This window comes from Aethalodelphis obliquidens, unplaced genomic scaffold (assembly GCF_003676395.1).
Source record: "Aethalodelphis obliquidens isolate GAN/ISIS:26980383/991018 unplaced genomic scaffold, ASM367639v1 scaffold38, whole genome shotgun sequence".
Lineage (NCBI taxonomy): Eukaryota > Metazoa > Chordata > Mammalia > Artiodactyla > Delphinidae > Aethalodelphis > Aethalodelphis obliquidens.
Genome location: NW_020837982.1, coordinates 9,577,787 through 9,603,752, shown reverse-complemented (window position 1 = coordinate 9,603,752; position 25,966 = coordinate 9,577,787). Strand labels below are relative to the sequence as shown.

The following is a 25,966-nucleotide window of genomic DNA, read 5'->3' as shown; positions in this document are numbered from 1 at the left end:
TTTGAAGAAGGCAAGGTATGGAGACTTGCCCTACCTACCAGTGTTAAGACTTACAGTAGCTTTACTGTTACTGTAGCTACTGTAATTAAGATAGTTTGTTGCTGGTTTAAAGATAAACAAATGGACCAGTGGAACAGATAGAGAGCCCAGAAATATATCCATATATATATGGAAATTTGATATTTGACAGGTGGCATTACAAGTCAGTGGGAAAAGTATGGATTATTTAAAAATAGGCTTTTAAAATAGTTATAAATATGGATTAAAGTGAGGTTAGCTTTCTACCTCACACTTTTCAAAAATTAATTTCAGTGAAATGTTTAAAAAGGAGAATATGTTATGTGAGATACAAAAACATTTCTTAAATAAGGTAAAAATACTATGAAAGAAGAGATTGACAAATTTGCCTACATTAGAATATAAAACTTCCTTAGTAAAAGATACCACAATAAGTTGAAAAGAAAATTATAGACTGTTAAAAGTTATCTATACCTGACAAAAAATTAGTGTCCAAAATTAATAAAAATTGCCATGTCCATAAGTGACAAATGGCCCAACAGAGAAACAAGCAAAGAATATGAACGAGCAGTTCCCAAAAGAGGAAGTTAAGGAATGTGAAAAGATATTCAGTCTCACTAGAAATCAAGGAAATGTAAGTGAAAATCAAATGTCGTTTTATTCTAACCAGATTTAAGCCTTACAACATAAATTTGTTGTGTTTATCCACGATTGGAGTGTGTGAAACTCTTCCCACTTTTCAGCTGCTGTTGTGAAGTTGGAATCCCTGTTGAATATTTTGGGAGTTCTCCGGCCCTTGTTACTTCCCTTTACTTTCTCCTGCACAGATGCTGATACCATGTAATTCCATATAGATAGCTTTCAGTGGTTTGTCCCCACCCTCTAATTATTGCTTTTTTTTCTTTTTAGTAGATGTTCATGTATTCTGAGTTCTGTTATCTTATTAGTTCTGTTGTTAGGGTGTGTGGAATTCAAGAAAATCCGTGTACCACACATTCACTGTCACCATCTTCCCAGAATTGTGCTCAGTAGCTTTTGAATGTTAGAAATTAATTCGTTATTTATAGAGTCAAATATTTATTCTAAGAAGTAATAGCTGATAGAGTTAGTGGTTATATACCACCATTTTATATCTGACATATTGACTTTCCTTTATCATTAACTGAATTACCACCTCTCCAGGTGATAGGGAAAGTGCCTGACAACAGTCAGCACTTTGTCATGCTTGGTTAGTGTATAGTACGTTTCTGGTTGGCTGACAGCCTCCAGTGAAGCATCAAATGGCAGCTTAAATAATCATTTTAGTCCATGACCAGTGCTAATGTATTGTATTAATGGTCTAGGAGTAAAGATAACTGAAAACAGATCAGCCAGCTATTTCAAGTTGAAGAAATGGGAAGATAAAAGGCATAAATATAACCTTGAAAGTGAAATTAGACATGACCATTTGAAAAAGTTGAAAGTTAGTTTAAATGGCCACAATTTATGATGGGCAATTTGTAAGGAAGGGTAGAGCAAGTGATTCTTTAATCACTTTCTGGGGCAAGATTGCATTTTATTTTGGTTGGAACTATTTCAGATATTAGACTATATTGTTAATATTTGAAAATTATTAATTGTTCAACAGAAATAAGACATTAAAAAAAAGATGTGATTTTAAAAAGTATTCTGCACTTGGCTTCAAGTTTATGTTCATTACAGTATGAGACAGGTTGTTTTTTCCATCATGGCTTCCTCTTTTTTCCTTCCATGAATTTATGTCTATGAAAATGTCTCCTTTTTGTAAATTTAAGGCATTTGGAATTACCTCACCAGAAATCAAAGAAAAGCAAACTTGAAAGAGTATGATACCATTTTTATCTTTAGAAAATACTGTTTAAAAAACAACAAAAATAAGGGGCTTCCTTGGTGGCGCAGTGGTTGAGAGTCCGCCTGCCGATGCAGGGGACACGGGTTCGTGCCCCGGTTTGGGAAGATCCCACATGCCGCGGAGCAGCTGGGCCCGTGAGCCATGGCTGCTGAGCCTGCGCGTCCGGAGCCTGTGCTCCGCAACGGGAGAGGCCACGGCAGTGAGAGGCCCGCGTACCGCAGAAAGAAAGAAAGAAACAAACAAAAAAACAACAAAAATAAAAAATAAAAAACAACAACAACCTGGGTTCACTGAGTATGTGATAAAATGAGCACATGTGTATGTTGCTCTGGGAATACAAATTGGAACCACGTTATTAAAAGCAAGGTACAAAACTGTTATGTGTAATCTCAATTGTATATTTACTCTGGTGATGATTATGGATAATTCTTACTATTAATTATTGTCAATTATGTTATTTTCCCAGTTTTCTTTAGTAAGTATATGTTTGTTTTGTAATTAAAAATTATAAATGTTAATTTGGGGGTAAATTTAAATTTACATAAATATAAATGTAAACTTTTTTCAAGGTACCTCCAGAACTTACCATCATACCTAAGGTAGACACTGTTGGAAATTTTAGTTTAATCGAATTGCATCTTTTTCAGGTTAAAGAACTGAATCATTATCTGGAAGCTGAGAAATCTTGTAGGACTGATCTGGAGATGTACGTGGCTGTTTTGAATACTCAGAAATCTGTTTTACAGGAAGATGCTGAGAAACTTCGGAAAGAATTGCATGAAGGTAAAAATATATTCTTTATATTTTTAATCTCAGTCTGTAAGAGAACTATGTAAGTAAAAGTGATATTGATTAATAACAGTAACAAATTCCAAAATGCCAATCTAACATGTTAGTGATTCAGTTTAAGCTTTGCAGTTGGTTTGAAAAGATATTTGGATTGTTAATGGTTTCTGTTTCCTCCAGGACCCCAGTAAGAATTCATAGGGCACAAACTCTGGGCAGAAAGATAATAGGAAGTTGCTGCTTAAACTGCTTTTGCTTCAGACCTATTTTGGTGGAGGTGAATTAGCAAAAGTGAAAATGGGACAGAGAGGGCAGATGGTATATTCTAGTGTTCTTAAGTAGCACCCCTGTTTATAAGAGATAATTTTGATTTCGCTAGTCTGGTAGCAGAGTGATGCAGAAATTGACTCTGTTTTCTCAGGATAGGGGAAATAGGCTCATCCTTTCCCATTAAAATATATGTTTGTCTTTAATTCTTTTAGTGAATCTTGTATACCTGAGATTCGTAACCTTTTTGTGTCACAGACTCCTTTGGCAGTCTTGTGAAGCCCTCTCAGAATAATGTTTTTAATACATAAAATACATAGAATTATAAAAGATATCAATTATATTATAAAACAGTTATCAAAATATAAATAACTGCAAACTTATAGTAATAAATGTGCTATTTTATCAATGCATTAAATAACAAGGTCTAGTACCAGGTCTAATAACTACTGTAATTTTGAAGTATGATGAGCATAAATAATATATTAAGATATCTGCAACAACTGTACTGAGATACAAAAGTATCTATGACTCCTGTTAGTGACCAAGTCATGGGTATTGTTATACTTACTGTGGTTTGTTGTCTATATTTTATAATTGAAGGAAATGATAAATTTCAGTTAGAGTTAGTGAAAATAAAGATCTAAATTTTTACCTCATCTAAATGCATGGACCTCTTGAAATCTTATATTCGTTGCAGGTTATACTAGTAACATGTTTTAATATGAAAATTTAGGACTGTGGTCATGGAAAATATAGCTCTTCCATAAATAACTCAGGTTTGCATAGGAGTTAGGTTTTTATCCCAAATAGTGGGAAGTTGAAATTATATAAGCCTACAGCATTATTTTATAAAATGTTATTAAAGTAATCCAGTGTTTGAGTCTTTGGCTCTCAGGAAATGCTTTTCAAAAGTGCTGTTGCAGTCAAAAAGACACTCAAACTCTGAAAGGATGTCCAGAAGAAAAAGGACTTTCTGTTTAACCTATGTGTCCCAACCCTTCCAGAAATAGTGCAAGACTACCAGACCTTCCTAATATACCTGGAGAAGTATCTGAGAAGTTTCACTAAAATGAGTAAGGGGGTAGAGTAATTTCTACTGAAACATTCACACCAAAAAAGTAGTATTTACGTGAAAAGAAGATAGTTAAAAATTGAGCAGCAGTGTAAATTAGAGCCTAAATTGGGGAAATTAGATATGCAACCAAGTGCAGTGCAGTTTCATATCATATGTGCTAGGAAGTGTGTTAGGAGGCAACGGTGCCATGAATAGGCTTCTTAAAAGAGGTTGTTAAGTGGAGTTTTGAAAGATAGGTAGGTGTTTGTCAGGTCGTCAGAGAGGAGCATGGCATTCAACGCCATTTGCATGTGGTCCAACAAGGTAGCGAAACTGTAAGAAATATAGTTCAGCAAGATTAAAATGCAATAGGCGTTGGAGCAAAATGTGAGACAGGAGAGGTAGACATGGGCCAGATCCTGGAGACCTTATGCTAAGGATTCTGGATTTTATCGTATTGGTAATAAGGAGGCTCTGAAGGATTTAGAAGTATTTTTTGTCCTAAATAACAGCTTTATCGAGATAAGGTACCTGTTCAGTGATGTTTAATATATTCACAAAGTCGTACACCATCAGCACTACCTGCCTCCAGAACATTTTCATTACTCCAAAAAGAAATTTTGTACCCATTCCCCGTCATTCCCTATTCTCTTCTTCCCCCCAGCCCCTGGCTACCACTAATCTACTTTCTGTCTCTATAGATTTGCCTATTCTGGACTTCTGTATAAATGGGATTGGGATTATATAGTATGTGGCCTTTTGTGACTGGCTTCTCTGAAGGGTTTTAAGCTTGAGAGTGGTAATGTTTTACCTTCTAGAGAGTTTAGTTTTACAGCAGTGTGGAGGATAGAATACAGAGGGCCAGACGAATGGCAGGAAGGGTTATGAAGAGACTCCTGTTGTAGTTGTCTAAGTCCTAAATCTAAGGCAGAAGGCAGAAGATGGAGTGTCATATCACACAGGAAGTAGCATTAGTAGGCCTCTGTCACAGTTGAATGTGTTGGGTGAGGAAAAGTCAGAAGTATGAGTTGTCTCTCAGGTTTCTGGCTTGGGTAACTGGGTAGATGGGCTGATAGATGATACTATCTATTCTTTTTTTCCCAAAGAAGATGGCTGAGCTGATGAATATCAGTAACACAAGCATTTACAAAGATTCTTTGACTTATCCTGAGAGGTCAAAACTAAATGGACTCAAGAAGGATTCCTGGATAACAAGATTTATTCAGAGTGTATTAAAGACAATTAGGAGTGGTTACTATGTGTTTTCCCTTTAGAGCAATGTTTCCCAAATTGTATTCCCTAGAACATTTGTTACGTGAGTGGCACTGTGGAAAGGATTTTTTTGTCAAATATATTTGGGAGGTATTGTATTATATATCAACTTACAAGAGAACATAGACATACTTAAGACCCTGAGTTCAAAGTCCTGCAGTAAAGAAATCTTTAAAAAAAAGTTTTTAACCCAAGGTTTCTGAAACTCACTGAGCACAGAAATCTTTTTTTCACATGTTGCTCTTCCTAGGAACACACTTTGGGAGACTCTGCTTAGACAGGTGGTGTGGGGACAGCTGCCTTGTCCTATGGCAGGTTGCCCCTGGGTTCTTGTCAGAGGCAGAATCCCAGACCGGATGGACCTTTGGTCAGGTCTAGTCTAGTTAGTCCTATGTTAAAGAAATTGCCTACCATTAAAATTCAGTGTTTTTGATTGGGGGATTCCTAAACAGTATGCCATCTCTTGGAGCAAGAGCGACAGCAGCACAACCAGTTGAAACACACGTGGCAGAAGGCCAATGACCAGTTCCTGGAATCTCAGCGTTTGCTGATGAGGGACATGCAGCGAATGGAAATTGTGCTAACTTCAGAACAGCTCCGACAAGTTGAAGAACTGAAGAAGAAAGATCAGGTGAATACCAGTTTTGTAGGACTTGTTTGCCTTGTTAATAAACCACTCCACCCCGACACATGATCATATTTCTTTATGTATATTATAGATTGACTTAAGCCTGAAACAAAGTTGATGCATGCCATTTCAAAAAACATAATAGCTACATTTGAGGGATTTTGCTTTTCAACTTTAGAAATGGCCTTGTCTGGGGGGAAGGGGGAAGAACTGATTTAGAAATGATCCTCTTCAGTCTGCAGGATGCAGTAGTGCATATTTCTGAGAAAATCTTTCTCTGCAGTTCTGTCCAGTTCTCCTAGGGCTCCTGAATTGTGTTAATCCAGGCCATGTCTTTTGTGACATTGCTCTAAAAGCCTTATTAGACAGTGATGGGTGGGGATGGAGAGGCTGAGTGATATGAAAAGGCAGGTGTCTAGAGGGCTGCATACCCAGGATCCTGTTTTCTCCTTATCTTAAAAAACAATTATTTAAATTATATGAGTAATACATAAATACATTCTCATGTTAAAATATTTTGGTTTAAATACAAAGTGAAAAAATAAAGTGATAAAGTGAAAATCTCCCTTGACATCTCAGATACTTCCTTCGCGGAAATAACCACTTTTGTAATCAGGAATAATCAGTTTGGAAGGTAGTATTCCACACCACTTATATGTGTTTATAAGTGTATATTCAGGTTTTTTTTCCCCCATACAACTGAAATCATAGTATAAGTATTTATTCTGTAGCTTATTTTTCTCATAAGCATCATCTTGGATATATTTTCACTTTAGAGATCTGTCTCATTCTTGTTAGCTGGTAACATGGATGTACTATATTTGATTTAATCCTTCTCTTTGTAGTGGGCATCTAGATGGTTTCTTCTTCTTTTTTTTTTTTTTTGTCATTTTAAATAGTTTTGCAGCTAATATCCTATACTATGTTGTGTATGTGTGCAAATATTTCCCTAGGATAGCTGTGTAGAAGCTTTTGTAGGTACTGTAAGAAATATTTTAAATTATCTTCTGTAACTTAGGTTAGATTTTGTTTTTCAGAAGTTTCTTCCTTTTTAAATTTCTTTTCTCTTAATTGATTCATTCATCTTGTGTGTAGACACAGTCAACTTGAGGATTTAGATTCTAAAGTACAGATACAATCATGCTTTTCCTGCTTCCCATTAGAATAGTCTAAATTCCAGAACTGGTCATTTAAGGCCTATGTGCCAGCGTTGTGCTAAGGCTTTATGTGTAAAGCTTTATCTCATGTGGTTCTCAAAACAGAAAAACACACAACAAAAGTTCCCATATGAGATAGGGACTAATGGCCTATCTGAGGGTTGACTAATCTCTGATTCCAGAGTCTAAGCACTTAATCACCACCCCCTTCTCCATGTACCTCACTGCTCATGTGCCTGCCCTCTTTTTAGTCACATGAGATTATTCAGTATTCCCCACATGCCTGCTCTTCCTTGCCCCTCTCCCTTTTACATACTTTTCTCCCTGGAACCCTTGCTTGTCTCCTCTCACACAATTGGCACTCATCTTACTGATTCTTCAAGATCCAGCTCAAGTGTTACCTTCTTTCGGCCCCCCTTTCTAGCTCCCTCAGATGAAATCTTTGTTTTCTCTCCTATAGAACCTTGTACATGCTTATATAGTGATGTAATCGTGTATTTGTCCCTCCCCACTAGAGTGTTTTGCGGGGGGGGCATTGAAGGTATCTTTGATCTTTGTTGAGTGAATTATTACATCAGCTTCAATCATTCATTGGTATTTCATATAAGTTTGTACATGTTTCAGATGGATGTGTAATGCTGTAACTTTTTCCTATTTGTTTTACATAATAAGCCGAAGGAACATTCTATGTAAATTTTCTTTCTCAAATCACTTGAAGAAGAGGTGGATGATTTGCTCTCTTTTGTTTTGCCTTTCATGTAGTATACTTGTATATTTGTTTTGAGTGGTTAAAGAACTGTGGGAATCATTAAGTATAGATTACCTGGGTAATATGTATTTTTTCTTCCTAACTTTTAGGAGGAAGATGAACAACAAAGACTTAGTAAGAGAAAGGATCATAAAAAAACAAATGTTGAGGAAGAAGTAAAAATACCAGTAGTGTGTGCTTTAACTCATGAAGAATCTTCAGCCCAGTTATCAAATGAGGAGGTATAATGAATCTATAATTAAAATCATCGTATACTCAGCGTTAACCATTTTTAGCTTCTCATACATCAGTTAGTTACATTGTTCATATGGGAAGTGGGTAGTAGCTACTAGCTGAAAATTAGATAAAGTGATAATACTTTATTTTCAACTGTTTTTACAGTATTATAGGTAGTACACTTTGAAACACGCAGTTTCTCTCATGGTCTGCGAAACAATTAGACGTTCTTTTTTCTAGCGGTTCCAAAATTAAAACGTTAGAAGAAAATTTAAATAATATCTGCAAAATCTTTTTTGATATGAATAAATGTTTCTAATACTTTGAGCTTTTGTTTAAAAGAGATTTTATCTAAAGTATTGAAACACTTAATTCTCTATGGCCTGTATTTGAGTATTATCAAGTATTAGATCTTAAGCCCTGAGAAGAGTGTGTGGAGTTTGGCAGATTGTGATGGAGTAGGGTAGAACATTTCAGGTATTGGGAATGGGCAGAGTAGAGAGACCTGGAGGTGGAAAGTGTAAAGTGGTGTTCCTATGGCCTCATCGCCTCTCACCCACATGTGGCAAGGGCCTCCTCATTACATTTTCTGTCTTCAGCCTGTCCCATTCCACTGTACCCTCAGCATTACTGTCAGATTTATTTTTCTTAAGTGCAGCTGTAGTCAGGCTACTCCCCTAGTCAGAACCACCACTCACTCCCATTACCTACATAATTAAGTGCAACTTCCTCACTCAGACAATCAAGACCCTTCATAATATGCACTCTCTTTTAGCCACATTGCTCATCTTGTTGTGCTATACTCTCTGCCTTGCACATTGGTTCCTTTACCTGGAATGCTTACCTCCCTCTGCCTTTCTGAGTTCTGGAATTCTTCTATTCATCCTTCAAGACTCAAGCTGATATCTCTTCTTCAGGGAAGGAAATGCTTCTGTTAATTGACTTTAGGGTAAAAACTAAGTTCCCCAGCTTGCCATACAAGGGCCTTTGGAGTTGAATTGACCCTTCCAGCCTTAGCATACTCTCCACTTCATCACAGCCAGACGTTTCTACTAGCTGTCCATGCTCATGTGCATTGTTTATACTGTCCCTGCTGTTTAGAGATTCATACTTACTCCCCCACCACTACCTCCTTTCCCTGCCTGGTGAACCAGTTTCAGGTAAATTGGATAAGGGTCTTTTCTCACTTTCAGAGGTATTATGTTTCTGTTTAGTTTGCAGATTTACGCTGAGCCATGTAAAATCTACTTGCTGGTGGCTCATATTTCCATGTTTATGGATTATTTGACATTGAAAAAATGCTTTAAAAAATCCTAGTGGACACTGAAAAGTATGATGTAATTGTTTTTGTACATTCTTTCTCTTGGCTCATACACTGAGAACCTTGCCCTGATTCTGCTTTGTCTTTTTTTTTAAATAGACTTCCAAGAGAATGTCTCAATTTTTGCATACTGCCAAATATTATGTGGTTTCTGCATCATGCAGTCCTGCGTCCAGGAATGTTTGGCAAAGTTTCAAACTTAAAAAAAAATATTTTAGCAGGAAAACAGGAAAAGGAAATTTGTTGTGATTTACAGTGAAGCACTTAAAATTTTTTAATAGTGTTTTAACAGATTTATACTGTATATTGTGCATAACATTTTCTGACATTGAAATATAGCCTTTCAGATCTGATGTTTTGCAGTTTGAATGTTGAATGTACTTGTTTTGTATTGAGAGGCAGTGACAGTTTACTTTAGCCTGTTGATTTAAAGTTAATATGGAATGCTTTGGAGACTTAGATATATTGCTAAAGCCACTTAAAATTTGTAGGACCCTATATCTTCTTTAACCTAAATGCTTAGAATATGCTTTTCTCACCACAAAAGTAATATGTATTCATTATGGAAAATCTGGAAAGTACAGAAAGTCATACAAAATAAAAATAACTAATAAATTCTACTAGCCAGAGATACCACCACTAACATTTTGGTATGTACCTCTCCTTTCCCTCTTTTTCCATTTCCAAAGGTAACATATGTGTGTTTCTATTTGTACTTTTTAAACATAATACAGATTGTAACTGTACATGATGTTTTATGTACATTTTTTCCCCCACTTAAATCTGTCTTTAAAGGTTTTGGCACATCAGTAAGTGTTTTCCCCCACAATGATATTTAATGACTAACAGTATTTCAGCATGTAAATGTACCATAATTCCTTAGTCTCCTACAAATTGATTTGTGCCCAGGTTTTAATTTATAAAGGTGACCAAGTGGTGACATAGAGAGGTTAATGCCATTGAACAAAAAGTTTAATGTTATAGTCCCTCTAGAAATGAGAGTCATGGTACACTGTGCAGAGTCACATGGAGAAGCACCAGAGTTGGTCATGAAGTAAAAGCAGGAGCAAGGGAAAAGCATGGACCACAGCCATTATTGGGAGTTTTGAGGGAAAGGTAGGGCAGGGTAAATAGCATAGGACTGGCTAGTTTGAATAAATCCAGTGGGCTTTGGGGCATAGAGTCTATCTTCAGTTTTCTGGTACCTGGCCCTGGGTTGATTTAGAGCAGGGGAAATACTGGCTTGGTGTGTAAGAGTTAGATAAAGGAGTTGGTTGGGAGTATCGACTTGAGATTGGCTGATTTTGATGTGAAAGACATATTCATAGGTAAGTTGTTTATTATTTCTAGGAATTAGCTAGTTTGGAAGAGGCAGTCTCTCCTCAGCCAGCAAGGCCTTCAAAAGGTCAAAAACATCATAAAATATAGAAAAGAAGCATGATTAACACACTAACAGATAGTCAATTGTTTCATTTTTCACTAGTAAAAAAATTTTCATTATTATGAGTAATGCCATAATGCTATTATATATAATTCTTCTTTGTATAAAAGTCATGGACTTACCTGATTACTCCCTTCATGTAAGTTCTTGGGAAGAGAACTGCTGAGTTTAAGAGCATAAGCAAACATATTGTTGAATCATCTTTCAGAAACAGTGTAACAGTTTACATACCCCTACAAGTATATGTTCCTTATAAGTATTGTTATCAGCATGGTAGTCTGGTGTTTTTTAAATGGCCCTCACAACTTTCTTGCCCCTATCCCCTTCCTTCTTTGGTGTCACAGTAGCATTGTGTTAATATATGATAGCATTAGATGTCGTGTTCCTTTATAAGCTAACAGAATGCTCTCTCTCCAATTTTTATTAGGGTGCTTATTTGGGACCTTTGCCATAGCTAGCTCAGTGTATACTAGATTTGTGTTCCTCAGCCATCGGAATTTCACAGATTAAAAAATCTTAAAAAAAAACTTTAAAAAGAAGTAAATGGAGGAATTAACATAAAAGTTGTCAACTTTTTATTATACCAAGTAAGGATATTTTTAAAACATTGAAAAATAATCTGTATTTTAGTCTTTTCCAGTTCATAAAAAGAAGGACATTTAACAACAAAACATAGAAAGGATAGTATCTTAAAATAAAAGCCAGTTCTTTAAATTGAATAAATTTAGTTTCAAGAAAAACTTGCTACATTTTCCTTGCTTTCTGATTTTCCTACAAACTGTGCTAGAATGGTACTGGTGTGCTTTTTTGACTTCGGGAGTGTGCTGCACCACATTAAAAAAAAATTGAAATGGAATTCACATAACAAAAAATTAACCATTTAAAATGTGCAATTCAATGGCCTTTAGTACATTTACAATGTTGTGCAACCATTACCTGTCTAGTTTCAGAAGATTGTCATTGCCCCCAAAAGAGACGAGACCCCTTATATCACTAAGGAGTCACTCCCTACTCTCCTTTCCCTTTAACCTCTGGCAATCACTAATTTGTTTTTGGTCCCGGTGGATTTACCTATTCTGGATATTTCATAGAGATGGAATCGTACAGTGTGTGACCATTTTCGTCTGGCTTCTTTCACTTGATGCAGCCTTATTTAACATGTTGATTACACCTTGCTTGAAACTTAGTTTCTAGCGTACAACATTATCCTCATTTCCCTTCTGTTCTGGGTACTCCTTCCTCTGTCCCCAAAATGGACAAAATTGATGTTTCTCAGGGCCTTGCCCTTGGCTTTCTTCGTATCCTACAGACTCATCCTAAGTGTTCTGATTTGCTGCCGTGGCTTTAATTATTACTATATAGTGGTTACTCCCAAGTCTCTATCTAAAGACTTCTTTGTCCCTCTATTGGGTGGACGTCTCTACTTGGATATACAGCAGGCACCGCGTGTTCCATATACCCAATACTGAATTTCAGGAGACCTTCCCTGATTCTTATGTCTGGGCTGAATTCCTCTCCTTGAGCTCCCAGAGCATTCAGTACATAGCTGTAGCCTGTCATTTTATTGAATATGATATTCTAATAGCCTGTTTACTTGGTTCACTTGTTTATTTTTTTCATGAAACTAAGCATTTTGAAGTCAGAGATTGTTCACATTTGTATCCTGAGTGCTTGGTTTAGTGCCCAGGATATAGAAGACACTCAATAAATGTTTGTTCAATGAATATATGAAGGCAGCACACTAAAGATTGTCATGTGTAACGTGTGGCAAAATACTTTATAAAATATGGTAGTTTTTCTCTTTGAAAATATCAGGAATTGTCTAACTGGCAATGTATTTTCACATTTCAGGAGCATTTAGATAGCACCCATGGTTCAGTCCATTCTTTAGATGCAGACTTACTGTTGCCATCCGGGGATCCGTTCAGTAAATCAGACAATGACATGTTTAAAGATGGACTCAGGAGAGCACAGTCTACAGACAGCTTGGGAACCTCAGGCTCACTGCAATCCAAAGCTTTAGGCTATAACTACAAAGCAAAATCTGCTGGGAACCTGGACGAATCAGATTTTGGACCGTTAGTAGGAGCAGATTCGGTGACTGAGAACTTTGATACCGCCTCCCTTGGGTCACTGCAAATGCCAAGTGGGTTTATGTTAACCAAAGATCAGGAAAGAGCAATCAAGGCGATGACACCAGAACAAGAAGAAACAGCATCCCTCCTGTCTAGTGTCACACAGGGTATGGAAAGTGCTTATGTGTCTCCCAGTGGTTACCGCTTAGTCAGTGAGACAGAATGGAATCTCCTGCAGAAAGAGGTGAGTTATCTTCCTGGCTTCTCTGCTCACTTTGAGGGATACTGGGTAGCTCTGGATTTATTGTTCATTCAAGAGATGGTCCCTGGCGTCAATGCTCGCACTTGTTGCCAGCAAATGAGTGTTAACCTGTATTGTCTGAGCCTTATCATTGTCTGCTTTGGCTGTTCCTGGTGATTATGACAGAGAAGGGAACTGACTAGCTGATTGTGTTAAGTGTGAACTTCTCCACCTGAAGTCACATCTCTTAAGTTGGAGCGATCTGCTTGAATAGCATAGCTAACTTTGTGTAGCCCGAATTTGGTTTCCTTGCAGTTTTCTGTAATCTCAGTGTATTCCAAGATGCATATTCTTTCATCTTTCCTTGAGGTCTAAAGTACAAATGCTTTTCAGCAGTTGATGCTTAGAATGAGTTTAAGGAGGGGGTGGAAAATATGGGAGAGAAGGGAAGGCAACCTTTAATGAGGTTAATTTTCCCTCTAATAATATTTGCAAACTCAGAAGTAGGATTAGGAGATAAAAACTTAAATATGTATTTGCATAGTGCTTTACAGATTACAAAGCCTTTTCACATACCCCTTCTCTTTGAGCTTCTTGATAATAATGAGACAATCAGGGCATGATTTTCTCCAACTTATCTGGCTCAGAAAGGTCAAATGAGTTGCTCAAGTTTCCCCTTCGACTTAGTAGCAAAACCTGGGTTAGGTTACAGGTTTCATGACTTCCAGTGCTTTCTTTTACTCAGGGCTACTTCTCTTTAAAGAAGCTGTTGATTAGCAAGTGGTACAGCTTATTAAGCCTGAAAGAAACTGTTCTCCTTGGTCTCATGCAGAACGTTTGGGAAGGTGCTATTTAATTGTTTCATACCTCCTTTGTGCTTGGAGCTGGTGAAATGGTTAATTTGCACTCCACCCTTCCCCATCCCCTCCCTTGTTGGGTAGTATTGATTTAAATTGTGAGTGCCATGGTGTAGTACCTTGTGCTTTCCTTGTGTTTCCCTCAAATGCGGTGTTTTGTGACCCTTAGCCTCTTGATGATAAAGTTGTGTCCCTTGTTTTCCTGTCATACTTATATTGAACTTATGATTTTTTAGAATCCAGCTCTCTATTGTAACTACTTGCCATAAGTCCCTGAATAACTTGTTTACTCCATTTTCTACTTTGAGTAACATAGGTAAGACTGCGCGTGTTCCTCAAGTATGTGATGTAGACTTGTTTTGTTCTGCCTGATAAGAGGTAATTTTGGTGCCCTTCAGGTACATAATGCTGGAAATAAACTTGGTCGACGTTGTGATATGTGTTCCAATTATGAAAAACAGTTACAAGGAATTCAGATTCAAGAGGCTGAAACAAGAGACCAGGTGAGTTTCTTTTGGGGTGTGCGAAATTGGTGAGCTGTTGTAGTTTTCATTGGAGGTGTTGAATTAATTGCCCTTCACCCCTCCCAATTTGCTTTATGAAGTATATTCATCTTGTTAAGTCTGAAATAATCTGGTACGTGCAACGTCAGTTACATTTCCAGTGGGAGCACACTATAGAATTTTTGCTTTTGTGTGTCTTTGCTTCATTAGCTTGACCAATACCACACAGGTCAGCTCGCTGGCATATCTCCTCTCCCAACCTGTTCCTTCTGCCCAAGGCCTAGAAGTGTTATTGTCAGGAATGCATGCACACGGAAAGTGCTTTATGATACAGAGATTTAGGGAGATAAGGGGTTGGGTTGACTGTTGCTTCTAATTGGATAAAACTTAATTGGATATTACATTAATCAGTATTTGTACTCTTCATTGCTTATTGCCTAATTCTTGTCATAAATTTGTTGAAGTAAGTTTAATTTGCAGGGTCACAGAAATTAAGATTTGGTAGATTAGGTATGCTGAAACTGACAAGTACCTTTCCAAATACAGTGCCTAATAATGGGTTCCCTGATAACATTTAGGAAATGATGTAGAACTTCATGAGAGTAAACTTGTGAAAGTATAGGTAAGGAAAAAATAACTTTTTTCTTATATTTCCAAATTGTTCTTTGGTTATTATGGAGAGTGTTACCCTAGTCTTCAAAATAAGCTTAAGCAGGTTAGAATGATGGTTTAATATTTTCAGATGCCTTTGGCATTAATTTTCTCCATATATGCTTTATTTTTTAGATGGCTTAGAGGTAAATTTCTAAAGCTATTTGTGAAACCTCTATATCAGTAGTTGGTCTCTGATAGTGTGATATAGGAATGTGGGGTATCTTGGATTCCATAGTCGTGTCAATAGACATTTTACTCTTGCTTCATCTGTGCAGGCACTTCGCTGGGTTCTGAGTATTCAGATACAGAGAGAACACCGTACTGCCCATAGGGAGCTTTCAGTGTTGCAATCCAAGCCATCAGTTCAATATGGTTTGTTCCTGTACATGTACAAGTAGAACTAGAGGATGAGCAGAGGCATCTAAATTAACTGTGGGCTGTTAACTAGGGAAGGTAACAGTTCAGCTAAGTTTGTTTTAGAGCTAGAGTAAAAATTAATTAGGAAAAGAAGTGGAGAAAGGGTGTTCAAGGAGAGGAAATGTATACAAAGGAACAGTTATGAAGGAAAATTGTGTGTTCTAGGAAGTATGAATAGTTTATGTGGCTGGGCATAAGGGGGGGTTGTGTGTGAGAGAGAGAGAAAGAGAGAGTGGAGAGAGAGTGGGGGGAAAATAGTGGGAGAGGAGGCTACAAAGGGAAGGCCATGATGAGATCATGGAGGGAGGGGTGTGATGACTGAAGGGATTTAAATTTTACCCTGAAGACTTTGGGAGGCATTTAAGGATTTTAAGTAGGGAAATGATATGATTTGACTTTCATTTTAGAAATATTTATTGTGTTAGAGTGGATTATAGATTGGCAGCAGAAAATAGAGTCAGGGAGGCCAGTGCCCTAGCCTAGAAGACCCAGGAGGAAAAGCAGATATTTTCTAATGAGATAATGGATATGAAGAATGTTTTGTTAACTGTAAAGCACAGTATAGTTGTCGAATGAGGTAATTCATCTCAATTTTTTCCCAAATTGACAAATTTGTTTCTCAGGAAAAAAGATTAGGTTTAAAAAAATTTTCTGGAGGTAGGGATTTTTTTTTAAACTTATGAAAATTCTGGTACTTCCTTCTAATTGACGTTTAAAATTGCATAGGTGAAAAAGCTACAGGTGATGCTAAGGCAAGCAAATGACCAGTTAGAGAAGACAATGAGAGATAAACAGGAGCTGGAAGACTTCATAAAGCAGAGCACTGAAGATTCAAGTCACCAGGTAAGTGAGGGTTTTAGAATGTGGCCCCTGGGAGATGACTGAGTTGTTTAAATAAAAGCGTTTTGAAAACCTAGTAAGGTTTCTTTCTTGCCCTGAAGATCTGGCAGTTCTGTTTTCCCTCAGATAAGAATATCTCAAACTGATCTTTCTCTGGTGTCTGTTTTACAGATTTAAGGAAAGTAACTTTTGCAATAACTCGTTAGTAAATATCAGGAGGCTCTGGTTCTCTTTTCCCCTTTGACTTTTATTAGGTTTTTCTGCTGCACAAGAAACCTGCTGACAAGAAAGATGCTAGTTATCTTCTTTTTGACTTTTTGAAAAATACCATGCATAGGAAAAAATGTGACCGTATACAGATGTACCAAACACATCTGAACTAACATCTGTGTAACCACCAAGATCGAGTAATAGAAAATTAGCTAGTACCCCAGAAGCCCTCACTTTCCCCCTCCACTTACTACTTCCTCCCTAGAGGTAATTACAGTCCTAACATGGAACACCATTAGATTAGCTTTGTCTGCTTTCTTATTTTAACAAATGAATCATATAGTCCGTATTCAATGAATGACACAATCATTCATTGTGTTTGTCTTCCTCCATTCAACATTGTGAGGTTCCTACTCACAAATGTGTGTGGTAGTTGTTATTTTCATTGTTGTATACTCGTACCATTGTATGGATATAATTTATCCATCTTAATGTTATGAGCATTTGGGTTGTTTCCAGTTGTGGGATATTATGAATAATTCTACTTTGAAATTTCTGTATAGGGCTTGTTGCACATGTTGCTGCTGGGTATGTGCTTAGGAGTAGAATGCCTGGGTCAAAATGTCTGTCAACTTTTGGAGATAATAGTGCCAGAAAGTGGTTGTATGAATTTATACTCTCCCCAGCAATGTATGAGAAGAATTCCTGTGGGTCCGCAGTCTCGACAGACTTCATTTTGTGTTATTTTAATTATAGCCATTTTGGTGGGTGTGTAATGGCATTTCATGGTGGCTTAGTTTGTGTTTCTCTTACGACCATTGAGGTTATTTAGCATTTTTCATGTCTGTTAGCCATTGGGATATCATTGTGTGTGTGTGTGTGTGTGTGTGTGTGTTTGCAATTACTTTTCAAGTCTTATGCTTGATATTTTATTGGGTTGTCTTTTTTTTTTTTTCCCCCACTTTTCTGATAGGAGTTCTTTATATAATCTTATTAGAGCCTTTTGGTGATGTGTCCCAAATGTCTTCTACTCAGTACCTTAGATTTTCATTATTTTAATGGTGTCTTTTGATGAACAGAAGTTCTTAATTTTAATGTAGTCAAATTTATTGATGATGAGTGATTTTTATCCTGGTTTTTAGAAGAATATTTTCTTACCCTGGGGTTATATGAAGATATTTTCATGTATTTTGTAGAAGCTTCATTGTTTATAGCCACTCACATTTATATCTAAAATCCATCTAGAACTGACTTTTATGTATAAGCTGTAGATATGGGTAAATTTTTATTTTATTTTTTTCATATGGAGAGTCAGTTCCTGTACCATTTAGTGAAAAGGTCACCTTTTTCTCACTGCTCTGCAAGATCATCTTTGTTAACTATCAAGTGAATGTACATGTGTGGGTCAGTTTGAGGACTCTTTTATTTGGTCTGTTTGCCTATTTTTGTGCCAGATTCTGTGCTGTAATTTATAGTAAATTTTTCATTTGTTTCTTTAAATGAAACATAAAGTTAGAAACTTTACAGTTTAGAAACATATAGTTTCTAAAAACTATAAAAGTTTTTCTCTGCTGAGAACTATGTTTTCATTCGTTTCAACAGTATTTACCTTGACACCAGGCAGCATAGTTACAATAGCTACTTTAAAGTCTTTGATGAGTCCAACCTTGGTCATCATGGGGTTGGCATGTGTTTTCTTTCCTCTTGAGAATTGGCCACATTTTCCTGATTGTTTCTATGTCAAGTACTTTTAGATTGATCTTGGAGATTATGAATATTTTATTGTGAGACTCTCAGTTCTGTTAACCTGATTAGGTTCGTTCATAAGTTCTGTCTTGCCTTCTGTAGTAGGTAGTTCTAACGTCAGTTCATTTTTAAAAGCCTTTGCAGTGCTCTTTTGGATGTGTCCATGTATGTATATAGCTCAGGGGTCAGTGTGAGACTTGTGCTGGTTCATGCACAGAATTAGGGGATCCTTTTTCAAGCTCTTTTCTCTCAGTACCACTCTACTTGTCAGCTCATGGGGACCCTGTCGTGGCCCTGTGATCAGAAAAACAGTTGTTTGTCCTGTGCTGCTGCATCTGTTGTGGCTTCACAACTGGGGCAGCTCTTAGATTCATGCTGGCAGAAAATAGGAAAAAAAACCCAAATAAGTAGTAAACTGCAGTATGAATTGTTTCTTCCCGTTTTGATTTCCCTCCCTAAACTGTCTGCTTTTGCTTATGTTTTAGAGTCCTCAGGTAGTTGCTTTTTGTATTTTTTCCAGAGTTTTTAGTTGTAATAAGGGGAGAGAATGGCCTTGGTGGGCTTAGTCCATCTTGGACAGTGCCAAAAGTCTCCGTTCTCTCATATTTTTGTTTATTAGACATATCTTTTTCTTTCCACCTTCATTCAAAAAGGATACTCTGTGGTCAGGTATAGAATTCTGAGTATTTATGATATTTTCTTTCAGCACTTTGAAGTTCTTATTTCATTGCTTCTGGCTTCCATGTTTCTGATGAGAAGTCAGCTGTAAGTCTTATTGTTGTTCCTTTGAAGGTGAAATGTTATTTTTTCCGTGGCTGTTGTAAAGATGTTCATTTTGGCTTTTGTTATTAACAGTTTTACTGTGTTATATACCTAGGTGCGTCTTTCTTCATATTTCTGCTGTTTGGAGTTCACAGGGTTTCTTGGATCTCCGAGTTAATGTCTTATATCGTGATTGGAATATTCTCAGCCATATGTCTCTTTAAAAATTTGTTTTTATTGAGATAAACATAAAGTGCATAAATCTCAAGTGTACAATTTGGTGAATTTTAATGTGTGAAAAATTTTACTAGGGTAATAAATCATCATCTGCATCAAGATACTGAACATTTCTAATACGCTCATGTTCTTTACTAATAAGTAAATACCCCACCTGCCTATTCTTAGAGGTAGCCAGTATTCTAACGTTTAACACTGTTTTAGAATTGCTTGTTGCTGGACTTCATATAAATGGAATCATATAGTATGTAGCCTTTTGCATCTGGTCTGTTGGGTCATTATGTCTGTGAGACTTATCCATATTGTTCTGTGTGTAAGTAGTTAGATTTTAATGTTGTGTATATTCTATAACATGAGTATACCATAATTCATTTATCCATTCTACAGTTGAGAGATATTTGGATTGTGTCTGGTTTTTGGATATTGTGAATGAATACACTTTTTAACATTCTTGTACATGTCTTTTAGTGGACATGTGGACTTATTTCTCTCAAGTATACATAGTAGTGAAATTACGGAATTTTTGAGTTTTTGCACAGGTATATTTTTAGCTCTACCAGCTATTTCCATTGGCTGTTACTTCTTCAAATATTTGTATATGTTAGATGTTCGCATTGCATCTGCATGGCTTCTTTAATCTCTCTTCTGTATTTCCCATCATTTTTGTCTTTGTTTATTATCTTCATATCACTAATTTTCTCTTCAAATAGGTCTAATCTGTTAAACTCATCCATTTTATTTTTAATTTGGATAATTGATTTTTTTAGTTTATTTCCATTTGGTTATTTTTCATCGTTTCCATTTCTCTGGTGGTTCTAAATTTCTGAACAGATCAAATATAGTTATTTTAAAGTCTGTTTCTAATAACATATCTGGATTCATTGTAGCTCTCTTTTTGTTATCTGTTTTGTTTTTTATCATTTCCTTTTGTTTTTTATCATAGTCTTTTATTTATTTTTAATTAATTTTTGGCTGTGTTGGGTCTTCGTTGCTGGGCACGGGCTTTCTCTAGTTGCAGCAGGTGGGGGCTACTCTTTGTTGTGGTGCGCAGGCTTCTCATTGCGGTGGCTTCTTGTTGTGGAGCATGGGCTACAGTAGTGTGGCTTGCAGGCTCTAGAGCACACACTCAGTAATTGTGGCACATGAGCTTAGTTGCTTCGCAGCATGTGGGACCTTCCCAGACCAGGGCTCAAACCTGTGTCCCCTGTATTGGCAGGTGGCTTCTTAAACACTGCGCCACCAGGGAAGTCCCTATCACAGTCTTTCCTTGTGCATTCTTAACTTGAGGTACTAGACATTATATGTGAAAATTGTTGAAATAAAGCCATTTTTCTTATGAGAGGCAGGCAACTAGTTGTACTAACAATCCTGGATCACCTTAATACATTTATGGGAATTGAGATTATATGAAGTTGTGAAGGTTGGATTATTTTAACTTCTTCCCTTACTGTAGGGTGTGTCCCTTTGGAGACCCAGTCCAAAGTGCAGGGTGTTTACCAGGGATCCCTTTGTGTATTGGGTCTTGGACTCTTAACTTTTGCCACCCTGTGCTGGGGTTTTCAGACGCTCTGCTCAGCTTCTCAGTGCTGCCTCTGCTTCTTTTGGAGTTGGCTCATGCTTCTGGAGAAGAGCTGTTCCAGATGCTGCACCCAGTTCTCCATGTGTCTTCATTCTGGTCCTTGGCTCTGTGATTCTTTTTTGCCTTGTTCTCCCATGCCTTCATGTAGGTGTCTTTCATATTTTTGTCTGGTTTTCTTAATTAGCAGGAAGGTTGGTTCACATCACCTATTCTGCCACTACTGGAAACAAAATTCTGACAATAATCATTTTTTAAATGTCTAAACAAATTTATTTTGGTTTATTTTATAACTCTTATGTATGAGTCATCAACTTTCACATAAACCCCTCGTCAGGAACACTAAAACTAATTCAAGAGAGTTTATCATGTGTCTTTTGCTCTTAAGTAAACCACCTTAGAATACTGCAGCTAGTTCAGGGAAGATTCATTTATCCTTTAAACGGGTTTTTTTGTGGACAGAGTTTCAAAATTTTTATTGATTTTTAATTAGCTCCTTTAAGAATAATATTTATAACTGTGTCACATGGATTAGTATCTATGTCTAGAGACGCATATAATGCTGTTGTTCATGTATGGCAGCGTATGACCCCTGGGGACTTTGGGTACTGCTTTGTGTCATCTGAAAGGCTGAGGCTTTGTACACAGTAGATGCACACATATCTGTTGAATGATAGATGAGTGGGGTTTGATGAGCTAATAAAATCAGTTCCGGACATTAAATAAGCAGGAGGTGGAAGAGTTAGTTTCAGAATAACCAGATTCCTAACTAAATTCTCTGTGTATGAATTTTTTTTTTCTTTCAAGATCTCTGCACTTGTCCTAAGAGCCCAAGCATCTGAGATCTTACTTGAAGAGTTACAACAGGGGTTTTCCCAGGCAAAGAGGGATGTTCAGGAACAGATGGTAAGTTAACATTTAAATAAACATTAACTATGTTAAATATATTCTATCTTGAAATAATCTTTGATGTGACTTTATCTTCCTGGCCAAAGTGGTTACCATTATGTTCTCCAGAGCCTATAGAACGTTAGTAATGGACAAGATTATGTAAAGACATTATTCTCTTTTTAAACCTACCTCTTGACCAAAAAAATTATCACCTTTAACTTAATTTTTCTTTGATTTGAGAAACCTAAATAAAATAAACTATGGACCAGCATTTAATTTTTAGCTCTAAATACAAGCTAAAAGTTGAAATCTCTCAAAGCCCTAGGAGGTACAGCTTTTGAGCAGTCACTGTGCTTTTCCTGGACAGCTAATATATTTAAAATAACCTCAGTAATTTCATAGGGTTTATGATAAAACATGTACCATAACTGCTGTGGCACTGGAAAACTTCCAGAAGGCTGTCAATTTTGAGAGGAATAGGAACAGAGAGCTTCTTAATAAGAGCTGCCTTGAACCTCTGCAGAATTGTTCTCCAGCTTTGGGCCTCTTCCTCAGCAGTCAGGCTCCACTTGCCTTGCTCTTCCTTTTTCTCAAAGTTGGAACCCTGCATCTGATGGCCCTTCATAAACTATAGCAGAGTTGGTCCTGCTGAGGTGATCCTACAGAGTTGCCTCTTGTCCAGCTCTTGCAGGGTTGACAGAAAAACAAACTCCAAGTTGTATGGTAATGGTTTGTTTTTGATTGGCATTGGGTCAGTATCTGAATGGCCTTTGAGCTGATCCCTAAATGCTGATCCCTCAACATGTCTGTTGAGAAACATCTCACTAATCAATGGCCAGAGAGAGTTTCATATCTTTTCATTAATTAGAGAATATGAAATAATAATTGTTGATCTCAAGGACACTGTTAAATGCTGACAAAGTTTCATAGTGTTTAGCCTCCTTACAATCCCTGTCCCTTCTCATCTTCCTTCTCATCTTTTAAAACTCACCTGCTTTTGCTAACATTTTTCAAGTTGATTCCACTTAAAATGAACATATTGCAGGTGACATTGAAGAATTGTTGAAATTAAGGTTGAGGTCTTGTGAACTTTAATATCTTACCATTTTCTTGAAATTAAGGTTGAGGTCTTGTGAACTTTAATATCTTACCATTTTCTTGAAATTACCTTTAAATGTTCTTACACTGAGAAAGATAAACTCAATTTCTTAGGCCCCTTCAAAGAAGAGTAGCTGTGGTAGTGGTTGGGATCTTGATATTTCCCCCGAACTATTTATTTTGAAAAATTTCAAACTTAGAGTTGTTTATGGAGTGAACATTCATAAAATCTTCACTTAGGTTTACCAGTTAATATTTTGCCACATTTTTACTGCTTGCAATTGTTTCTCAGTCTCTCTCTTTCATGTATGTGTATGTTATATTACATATGTATTTGTTTATTTTTTTGAGCCATTTGGAAATAAGTTGTAGACATAATGACACTCCTAAATATTTCAGTATGTATGTCCTAACAACAAAGAAGTTTTTCTGCATAATCACAATACTGTTATTATATGCTTAAAATGTAACCATTGACCCTGAAAGTCCTTGATTGCTTTCTAGTGGAGGTTTTACTTTTTGATCAAGGAACTAGTCAAGGATCACGTATTGTATTTTGTTGTCATGTCACTTTAGTCTCCTTTAATCTAGAACAGTCACCCACTTTTTGTTTTTGGCTTTTATGACATTAACATTTTTGAAGCGTCCAGACCATTTGCCTTGTAGAATGCATTTGTCTGATTATTTCCACATGGTTCAAGTTAGACATTTTTGGCAAGAATACTACATGGATGAAATGATTCAATGGAAAGTTCATAACAAGAGGCATGTTATGATGGGTGGTTCCATTGTTGGTGATGTTAAGTTTGATCACTTGGTTAAGGTGATCACAATCGTTTTAGAATGACTACATTAATATTGCTACCAACAGCAAACTTACTAAGTGAAGTTCAGCATTTCTTTGTTGGCCCTCCATATCCACGGTTTCCACATCTGTGCATACAGAGGGCTGACTGGAAGTGACTTGAGCATCTCAGTTTTTGGTATGGGAGTGTGTCTTGGAACCAGTCCTCTGCGGATACCAAGAGACACCTGTAGTTCTTTTTACCCTTAGAATGTTATGCCAGGTAAAGGTTTACAGTCTGGGTGCTGTGTTCAAAAATTACTTGAAATGATTTTTCTCTCTGTGGTTGTGTTATCAATTTGATACAAACAGAAACAAATGGAGCTATGTATTACATTTTTGGATTTTCTTCTTTTTTAATTGACTTTTTTGTTTTTTGAACATGCAACATGGTTCATAAGTCAGAACTATAAAAGTATATAAACACTCAGAAGTTTCACTTCCATTCCCTGTCCCTTTCACCCTGTTCCCACCAACTCCTATACATGATCATTTAAATTTATTTTTGGTTTATCCTTGGTTTTCTCTTTACAAAAATAAACAAATATAAACGTATTCTTCTTTCCCTTCTTTTATATCCAAAATGTAGTGGGATGCTAATATTTTGTTGTAAATGGGTTGAAAGTGAGCATAAAGCAACAATTGATTCTGGTCTGAAATAAATAAGAGCCAGTAGAATTAACCAAAACTTATGCATGACCTTGCCTGCCTACCAGCAGTCTATTTGTCCTTCAGGATGCAGCAGTCACCTTTTGTGGGAAATGTTCTTGAACCCTCTCCACTAATTAGGTACCCTTTGTCCTTTTATCACTGCTGTACCCATTGTCACCCATTGTAACCGAGTGTTACAGCATTCGTAGTATGGTTGGGTAATTTTTGGTTTACTTATCTTTCCCTCCACTGTACCATGTGCTTCTCTAGGGCAGAGTCTATCTTTTATCCCTGTATTCTCCATGGGCAGCAAATCGCCTAGTGTAGAGTAGTAGCTGCTGAACAAATGTTGGATGTGGAGTAATCTACACTTATGTATATGTTCAATGGTTAGTAGTAAAAATTAGCAGAAATACTTTTGCAGAATTTTATCTTATACTCAAATTAGCTGGACTTTTATATTGATATAAATTCATATGAAATACCTAAAATTGTTGTAAACATCAGCAAGTGGAAGAAGGAACGTGTTCCATTTTAAGAATGAGCCGCTCAAATGTCCTGCATTTCCTAAGCATAAAGCCTCTTGATAGCGTCTAATATTTGGGGTTCTTGGGCCATTCACAGTGATCCTGAGCTTGAACGTATGTATATGTAATGAAAGATGAAGATACTGCTTTTTGTTTATCCCTGCCTCCTGTGGAACGCATGCTGTGAGGAAATAGGAGTTGTCTTGGAGTACACACTTTTTTTGATATAAGTCTTGATTACGTCCACCTCTTCCATTGAGCTAGAGATGCTGGTCCTAGGGATATGGGGGAAGAAATTCATTACTTTTAAGCTGTTGGTAGAAACAGTGGAGAATAAGCTCAGATACTTGCTTCATTTCCTGTCCCCCTGAATATATGTAAGGGCTGTAAACCAATAAATCTCTGAGCTGCTTTTTTTAAGTCTTACAGAGCTTTATCATGTACTGTCCATCCTCAGCCCTTATTTCATTTGGCCTTTGTTTTTCTCTGGTGCAGTTATCAGCAGATAGGATTTACCTTTCTGGCTGTGATTAGTATCTTTTTCTATTTTAGGCAGTGCTGATGCAGTCACGGGAACAGGTTTCAGAAGAGCTGGTGAGGTTACAGAAAGACAATGACAGTCTTCAGGGAAAGCATAGCTTGCATGTGTCATTACAACAAGCAGAAGACTTCATTCTCCCAGACACTATAGAGGTAACTTATTTTCTGTAAGATCAAAAATGTAAACAAGTACATTTTCTGAAATGGCTACAAATTCTTTTTAAAAAAGTCTACAAATAACAAATGCTGGAGAGGGTGTGGAGAAAAGGGAACCCTCCTACATTGTTGTTGGGAATGTAAGTTGGTGCAGTCACTATGGAAAACAATATGGAGGTTCCTCAGAAAACTAAATAGAGTTGCCTTATGATCCAGCAGTCCCACTCTTGGGCATATATCCAGACAAAACTATAATTCAAAAAGATACATGCACCCCTATGTTCATAGAAGCACTATTCATAATAGCCAAGACATGGAAACAACCCAAATGTCCCTCAG

At 36.8% G+C, this 25,966-nt stretch overlaps 1 protein-coding gene across 5 annotated transcripts in view; it reads left to right on the top strand.

Moving 5' to 3' along the window:
• RABEP1 (rabaptin, RAB GTPase binding effector protein 1) overlaps nt 1–25,966 on the top strand; it is a 104,099-nt gene that overhangs the window by 65,135 nt on the left and 12,998 nt on the right. For 4 of the 5 annotated variants that reach the window (XR_003438018.1, XR_003438017.1, XM_027130793.1 and 1 more), the window contains 8 exons: nt 2,536–2,671; nt 5,723–5,901; nt 7,914–8,045; nt 12,654–13,121; nt 14,374–14,478; nt 16,276–16,392; nt 21,728–21,826; nt 25,484–25,624. Coding sequence is in view for 3 of the 5 variants with exons in the window: in XM_027130793.1 (XP_026986594.1) it covers nt 2,536–2,671; nt 5,723–5,901; nt 7,914–8,045; nt 12,654–13,121; nt 14,374–14,478; nt 16,276–16,392; nt 21,728–21,826; nt 25,484–25,624 (1,377 nt within the window). In the remaining 2 variants the exon portion in view is untranslated. The remainder of the gene's footprint in view (nt 1–2,535; nt 2,672–5,722; nt 5,902–7,913; nt 8,046–12,653; nt 13,122–14,373; nt 14,479–16,275; nt 16,393–21,727; nt 21,827–25,483; nt 25,625–25,966) is intronic. The other variant, XM_027130795.1, reaches the window with a different exon arrangement.